The sequence below is a fragment of the Triticum urartu genome, chromosome 5A, assembly GCF_056163025.1.
Source record: "Triticum urartu cultivar PI428250 chromosome 5A, HENAU_Tu73, whole genome shotgun sequence".
NCBI lineage: Eukaryota > Viridiplantae > Streptophyta > Magnoliopsida > Poales > Poaceae > Triticum > Triticum urartu.
The window spans coordinates 18,445,640-18,454,329 of record NC_141877.1 but is presented as its reverse complement, the minus strand read 5'-3'; the positions used below and the strand labels follow the sequence as shown (position 1 = coordinate 18,454,329).

At 40.0% G+C, this 8,690-nt stretch overlaps 1 protein-coding gene across 1 annotated transcript; it reads right to left on the bottom strand.

Annotated features, from left to right (window-relative positions):
- Positions 1–4,170: 4,170 nt before the first annotated feature.
- On the bottom strand, positions 4,171–7,655 carry LOC125527245 ((E)-beta-caryophyllene synthase-like). Its single transcript, XM_087525328.1, has 7 exons — positions 7,447–7,655; positions 6,944–7,202; positions 6,471–6,843; positions 6,067–6,285; positions 5,839–5,974; positions 5,144–5,389; positions 4,171–4,480 (listed from the first exon to the last, which is right to left on the bottom strand). The coding sequence occupies exons 1-7, from the start codon at positions 7,579–7,581 to the stop codon at positions 4,175–4,177; spliced, it is 1,674 nt and encodes a 557-aa protein (XP_087381454.1). The 5' UTR covers positions 7,582–7,655; the 3' UTR covers positions 4,171–4,174.
- Positions 7,656–8,690: the final 1,035 nt, after the last annotated feature.

The following is an 8,690-nucleotide window of genomic DNA, read 5'->3' as shown; positions in this document are numbered from 1 at the left end:
GATAAAGGTAAAGGTAAAAAGTGATAGATTGATTTGTTTGATTGTGTGTTGTTTCAATCGGCCGTCACCCCAACATATATAAGAGGCGGCTGGACTTCCTGTATAAGCAAAAGATTCATCTAGACTTTCCTTACAAGAAAATTACATCAATTCACGTCCAAAACCCTAGTCAAATTCGGATTTGTTTATCCAAACTTTCCAAAATTGTTCGGTTTAAACTAGCTGTACTTTGCGGGTCTTTTTTATGGTGGCAAACGATCTCGGATGGAAATGAGTCCAAAAGCAATCTTGACAGTTTCAACGAGACGAACAACTTTCTTGTCGAACGTTTTTTATCAGAAGTCATCTCGATGGTCAAATTGCTCGTGCAAGCCATTAATTATTCACGCAGCACATCAGACATACCCACATATGTGTCTGGTTCCGGGCGTCATATTTTTGCTCACTGGAGAGTCGCGTTGTGCGGGCTCTAACTTTTGCATATGATCTCGGATTGAGACGATCTTTATATCAAAATCGATCGTTTCGACGAGACGAAGACAATTCATGTAGATCAGTTTTCAATATGGGGCAGTCTTGGGGGTGTAATCAGCCGAAAAGTGTTCTGGATTCAAAATCCCAGTACTTCGAATACAACTTCGGCCTTAGAGATGAGATCGGATGGCTATGACCCAAATATCAAAGTTTATCCTTTTGATGCTACGAAATTTTCTCACTTTAAGCACTTCTCCATTTGAGGCCATCTTAATTAAGTTCTTCACCGTGTCAAAATCTGGTGTCAACACCGAGCCACCCATATGCAGCTCGTTGCAACACCGAGCCGAGCCGAGCTGGCTCGTTTCAGAGCGAGCTAAAGCATGGCTCGGGCCAAACTCGGCTCGGCTTGGCTCATGTCCAGCCCTACTAATGCCACAAGAGACGAGGTAGATCAATGACAGCGTCGGTAATAGATGGAAAACCCCTACACGCCTAGGAGTTGATATTCAAAAGGTGACGAAACGGTAAATCAATCAGGGCATGGTTTTTGAGCCGGATCTTCTCACACACATATGCCCTAATAGATTGCCCAACAACCCATTAAACTAATCTTTTGATTAATGTTGACGAAGAAATCTCCAGGGGTTTGTACGGAAGCAGACTTGACAGCATTTTAGCACGAGCTACAAGTATCCATAATTAGTACGCTCCAGCGCTGCAGCCAACAAATAATGGTATGTGGTCGTCGCCAATAAAGCCATTGTAGCAGTGGCAGTGTCTATCATAACAAACAAATGTATAGCTATGTGCTTGGCCAACAGATAGCTAAGTTTTGTTTTCAGAAACTTCTGGCCACAGAAAACATATTTTCCATGAAGTTAGTAGCCAAGCTGCGTCTATCGATTTCATAGTGGGCGCACAAAAGATGCTTCAGGTAGCCTCTCATGGATGGCTCTGTAGCGAGAATGGAAAGTCCACATCAAGCGAATGCATGCCCTTTGGGCAGAATTGATTGCCTAAAATGATTTGCTAAAGCCGGTATGAGCAGCAGATGCATACTCTCTCCTTTTTGATTTATAGAGCTTAATTCAAAAATCTCATCAACCAAGATAGATGGTAAGTGGTGGAATACTTTTTGTAGTTTGCAAAAGCACCTATTTAATGCTCTTGTTTTTCTAAAAAAAATATGTTTACCAATGCATTAATTGCAAGGTATGCATGCATAAAGTACATGTGTTAGTCAATTTTTTTAATACTTGCATGCAATGATTTAATGCACCTTAAAATCTAAACTTGTGATGGGGAACAACCAAATTAAGCCTTATAAAATTAAAAACTAAAATTTTAAGATAAACCCTATAAACTGAAAAGAAGGGAGTATTTTCTTTAACACCGACTACGACACACTACCTTCATTGTACTAGTGCTCCTAGCGGTAGGTATCTATTGACTGGTCAAGCATAAATGAACCTGATTGTTTGGGCGTTAAAATTTCGTGTGTGAAACACAATTGGAGTACAATAATCTTTCACTAAATAAAGGGGTAGCCGTACACACTTTGATCGGGCTAAATGGATGTTCAAAGTCTGGACGCACCTCAGTGTCAATTTAACTTCGACCACTATTACATGTAGAAATGCATGGATTAAGCTTTGCAGGAATAATAGTCTAGTATTTATCTTGCAAAAAAATATTTCAAAGTATCTATAATTTTTAATATGTTTCTAACATCTAGAATAAAGAAAAAATTATATCAAAATCGTTCATTGTAGACCAAGTAAAGTTAAATTTAGCATATATATATATACATATATATATATATATATATATATATATATATATATATATAATTCAATAAATCTTAGATGTTTCATCGCAGCGGCTAGTTTTGTTGTGGACTGAAAAGGAATAGCTTGTGTTGCCACAAAAAAAGTCAAACATATTAAAGAGTACAAAAATGCCACGTTAGAAACATCTGACGGGAAGTGGTTGGCTGGATTGCATCGTGCTACCTCACATCTCTTGGCCAATAGTGATAAAGCTGACAAGTATGTTGGTGGACAGAGGACAAGGTTGTACCATCGGTGAATAATGAAATTTCTAGTATTGTCTGAAGGCGACTCAAACAAGGTAATCCCTCCATTTACTTATACAAGGTCACTATGGAATATACGTTTTGCATCTATACAAGGCTATCAACAGTAGTCGAGACAAAAATAATGATATTTTCTCGTATTAATAACATATTTAATACTTGCATGCATGCAGTCATAATGACAGTCACATGCATACTTTCCTCACTCAGTTTCCTTGCATACATGTGACGTATTAATGAACCCAAAAAACGAAAAGAAATGCTGACTTTCAAAGAAGGCATTAAATTTTACATTGGTACCTGTATTTTGAGTATATGTTACTTTTATGGGTTGATTGAACATCATGTGCATCCCCAAGCCCATGATTAGTGTCATCTGCTAAAAGTCTACAAGGAGAAGAGATGCATATGTGGATGGCCACCATGGAAGAAGGATCCTAATCGCATAATATATTTGACCTACTCCTCTTCCTTCAAAGCATCTCCGCCTACTACAGTCTCCTTCCCCAACGTCACTTCTCTAAGCTTGATGCCATGAAAATAAATACCTCGTGCGGATCTCAAGTTCATGCCAATGAGCTCTTGAAAGATGTTGGAACATCAACGAACAGTTCTAGGGTTACGGGTCTGGCTCAACTGGGTTCCGGCAAGCCGAATTCTTGGTCGATGAGCCCAAATTGGCAACGGGTGGTGCCTCCATTGTTGATAATTAGAGGTCAGACAAATCTAGATTTCTCGATGTTCTATACGATGTTCCAAAGTTTGCAAGTGCGGACGGTATTTGTTGTTTACTCATGAGTATCCGCACAATGTTGCACACATGTTACAAACATTTTGGTTTTATGCTTCCAGAGGATTTTCTCTTGCTGCAAATGCATTTCTTTGTCCTTGCCAGTGTTGTTCATATGTTGCACACATAGATTTTTCATGCTGCAGGTGTTGTGACACATTTTCAACAGTTTTGTTGCAAGGGCACATTTCACACGCTACAACACTTCTTGTTGTGATGGATACAGATCCCAGATCTAGCACTTAAATGAATCCAACTATGGCAGAGACGACTGATTTTGTTTTTCTCGGTCAGCCGACTAACAATAAGGGATAACCATTTGATAACATATGTGTCGGAGTGTATGTCATGACACCACAAAAGGTAAAGCATCGACATTTTTTGTTTTTTTTGGGGGGGAATAAAGCATCGAGAATTGATCGACTGGCTCGGAAAATGTTCAACCCGGCCAAAGGCACTACAAACGCTGGTCCTAGTACAATACACAATTTCTACTTCCCATCGCTCGCTTGGGAGGTACCGACTGACTCAGCGAGGCTAGGAGAGAAGCTCCTATATGCTTGTAGTTGTCAGGAACCAGCTTCTGCAGATCCAGATGCAAAGTAGTGTCTGGTGTGATACATGTTTAGTCTAGATACTACTTGCTAAACCAGTTGATCGAAAGACTTGATTATCATTCTGCTTGCGCATAGTACGATTTTTTCTCATAGTTTTCTCACGCGTATACACAACTTTTGCATGATACATGAGTGGTGAGTTACATAGTTTCTCATAGTATGATTATTTGCATATACAAATTTGAATACTTTTCTCTATATAGAATTTACATATATAGAATCTACTACCACTTTGAGAGCCCGTGGATCGGTGTACGCGTCTTGATCCTTGTACAAGAAGTCCAACATCCGTGTTGAATTCACCACCGCCTCTAGGAGCGGCGTTGTTGGTCGCGCGGCGGCTGGCTTGAGGAGCTCCTCAATGATGTCCATCCATGACTCCTCTATGAGCTCGCTGAGCTTTCTATATGCATCTTCCTTTGCAGTGTACTTGTTCTCCTCCATGCACGCTTCCACCGTTGACATCACAGGCCTCTTGCCAGAGCACTGTTCTTGTTCTCGCTGATTTATGAGAGAAAAAAGAGGGTCATATTAAAAAGGTGACCATACCCATCTATTAATATGGCTACGTGCATCAGTGCATCAATTGATGCAGAGACCAGGGTATCCTTCTTGGGTTAAATAACTTCTCTACTCACTCTGTAAAGAAATATAAGAGTGTTTAGATCACTCTTATATTTCTTTCCGGAGGGAGTATTAGTTAACCTATATTTTATGGCAAGTGGTTTCTATGACTAATTAATTATTATACCTGTTCAAAAATAGATGGTGTTCTAGAAATTTTTTTGCCAAACTTCTCTGAGGAGAATGTCATTATATACCAAATTATTTGAGATTTTTCAACTACAATAATATCACTAGATTTACCATGTAAAACATTTCAAAGTTCAGTAAGTTTGTAATTTATGACAGTATATACATATTCATGTTTAGAGTCTTTGATACTATTTCATAATGGAGGGATTACATCAACTTACTTAATTGGCTTTTAATTGGCATAGATATCATGATGCACACAACTAGGATTTATTGTTCTTTTGGATTATATTCACTGCCAAATAAAAGCGACAAGCTACAAAACTAGAAGGATCCCAAACTTATCCATGAACCAAAAACTGCAAATAAATAAAATATGGCGTGTATTTACAGTTGTAAGTGTGTAACCTCGTGCGAAGCCACATCGTTGATGACACGGCCAATGACACAAGAGGCTCGCATAATTTTAGGATAGGTCATGCCCCACTCGATGGCATCTCCGCTCGCTCCTATGACAACGAAGGCAAGGCATGCAACATGCATGCAACAACAGCTAGGCACTGAGAATCGCAGGTGCTCCTCAACGGTAACAGGTGTGTCACTTTCCTCACGCCATTTTGCCTCATTGTAGTAGCATTTCGTAGCATCGATTAGCTGCATAAGTACAATGACATATTTATTTTTCACTGGGAAGTTGATTGTCTACATACATACACATGTTTCTTTCACATAGCAGATTTTTTAACGAGCGAACATAAATGAAACAGAAGCTTCATAAGCATAGGTGTTAACTTTTAAGACGACAAATATCAGGATCTCAGTTTTTTAAGTCTCGTGCAACAAAGCCAACTGTTAAGATGAGCCATATATTGAGTACACTGTTTATGAGTTAAAGTATTTTAAATTTCAAATTTACGAAGAGTCTTGATGATTTCATCACTTTTATCTACGCGTGCAAGCCTCAAGTGGCTCTGCATCAATTCCTGCATGCGATTCAGAGGCTTCGCACCATAGTGCTAGTTCTGTCCATACATAATGATCCTATGCGTGTATTTCTCGGTTTATTTTCTTGAATTAATCATGTTCGTGAGACATCAACTTACTAGCTTTTTTACATAGTCTGCATGCTTGTTTCCTTGACCATCCAAATCTTTTGCGATGACCTTCATGGTAGCGAGTACTTTGCTGTAGAAGAACTTCATGTAACCTGGGAGGTGTTCAGCGGCTTGCTCATCCCACCTATAAAGAATAGAAAGTTCTTCTAGAATTAGTACCAAGCAACACATTAATTGGTTGTTAAACCATCCTAGCTCACATAGATATATAGAGACCTTTCCATTGCCATGGTGAGGAGCCTGCTTTCTTCTAAGGTGCTGTAGCTGTCGTAAATGTCATCGAATATCGATATAAATGTAAAGAATTTTGTGAGTACGATTCGTCCGTATGAATATTGTGGCTCAAACAAAACTCCTAACATCCAAAAGTGCATCTCCACCATCCTGTCTCGTGCGAAGCTCAAATGGTCTTGGAGTTGCAGTTCTTTCCACCACCTGCAAATAAACCATGAACTCAGATTGTAATGGTACGACGAGAATATGGAAACCAATTCAAGAGTTAAGGGGCATAGGGTTGTGTCTGCCATCAGATTTTAGTGGTGTAATATAAATTGCACGGATGGATAAAAGGTGAATTTTTGCCTATATACTAGCAGATTTCATCATAGAAAGTCACTTACAGAGTAAGAGTCCTCAGCTCCTCACAGTAGAGAGCTTGCAGAATACTGAAATCCAGCTTTGCAAGCTCCAAAATGGCATCATTCCTTGTAGTCATTCTCTCATAAACTGAGATGAAGTGCCGCGCTTCAACTCTTCGAGGCCTCCTGAAAAGAGGCGTTTCCAGTGTGCGCCGCACCTGATCGAGCAATATTGATGGTGGAATTGTTTGTTGCTCCACGGCACACTGGAGATGGCCTTTTGTGTAAGCCATTGCGCTGCTGAGTGTTTCTTCACCATGTGTTCGAACATGGGCAGCGTTGTACATGCACAAGAGGCTTCTTGTTTCATTGCAGGTAATCTTTCCTTCGTCATCTATGAACTTTAGGAATACATCTGCGGCATTGTCAGGTATAGTACGTATTCTATTAGGACAAATGTTTTTTGAAAATCTCACCGACCCATGTCTTTGAGATTCTAATTATGTTTGTTATACCTGGTGAAACATTCAATCCCTGTTTCCTGAGCAAATAAAATCGAAGGGCCGTCGTGTGAAGATCGCGGGCTTCATCGCTGGCATCATGAATCCCACACAACAAATCATTGATCTCCTTCCCATAGTGGTAGTCCAAACCAAGCCGCTGTAAAGTATCGACAAGCTCAAGCTTCCGAGGCAGATCAACAGAACCCGAATCTACTATTCTTGCCCTCAGCTCTTCTTTCATTACTTCAGCCTTGTTTTTCATGGAAAGACACTGCAGAGCATGTAACATTAGTACTCACTTTGTGTCCGAGGTTATGCTTCGACAAAGTACTCATTTTGCATGAAAAACATACTTCATGATGTGCGTTATATTATCCGCTAAACCTTAAGTAGACTTCTACAAAGTGTAAAACGACATCTATAAAGAGTTGTGCAACCGAAGTACTACTAGTTCATCCAACCTAGCTCCAACAAGAAGGTACGACACTGGAGTGTGCTGATTAAATTTAGTTCACCTGCGCCGGAGAGAATGGCCTGAAACCAAGGAAGAAGTCCCCCCATACGGTGGGGTGGTGAAACCGGTGGCTGCGCTGGTTGTCGTTCATCGCAGGTGGGTGTGGGCGACGGTGACTCTCCACGGAGGCTGCCATTGCCGGAGAACGTTCGAGCTCAGCTGATTACTTCTATCTGATAATGTTAAGGTTGGTGATGCATGCCTTGTGAACTGGGTGGCTTTATATAAGAATTAGAACAGGAGAGGCCCCTAAATGGTACACGTGTATAATACTGGAGACACATAGGAACACTGAAATGCAAAATTCACGTGATATTGTAACTGTCACTTTCAGTATTGTGGCACAAATGTGCCCATTAATTAAATTTTTTATTCGAGAAGTTATGTACAGGTTTGAAAATTCTAAGACATGTGTCTCTTTCATAGTTCGTTGTTCCCTTTCGGCAGGGCCACCCAAAAAGATTCTTATATTAGTAACTTGAGGCACTCAGAGAGACACCATGTAAAGTCACATCATCTAAAAATTTTAGATGGTTGATCTCGAAAATACAATGGTGAACATGATTTCACGCACCCAATAAGATAAAAAAAATAGCAAAAAATCAAACAATTATAAAATTTAAGGTTACAAAACTTGATCGAATGTTAATTCACATGTGAACTTGCGAAGTTTCACGAAGAAATGACATGTAACCATGATATTCTTAACAAAGAAACAAAATCAAACCTTCAAATTACTTTATACACATGAAAAACACTTTTTTGGTTTTTATAGCATTTTTCTTATTTTACCAGTCATAATGGATGCGCGTGGAACCATGTTGCAAAATTCCATGTCCCTTGGATCTCTAATATAATGAACCGTGTGGTTGAGATTAAATTGTGTACACACACGTGCGTGCGAACTAAAGAGAACTGGGTGGTGAGGTACTCCCTAATTTCCTTTTTACACGGCACATAACTTTTTTATTTCATTTGCGATTTAATCTGCGTCGTCTCCATCCACACCAATTTAGTATATCTTAAGAAGACTTCTATTGGATAATCAACTGTTGGCCCACAGCCCAGAACGCATCATATGCACTGCATGAGCACGTCCGAAGGTAAATTTGCTTAGAGCATCTCCAGCCGCATCCCCAACAGGTCCTCCAGGTTATTTTTTGCCACCGACACCCGTAAAACGGTCCAGACGTGTCCCAGGAGCCCGTTTTTCGCCAGTTTGGGTCGAAACTGGCGCCGGTGGAC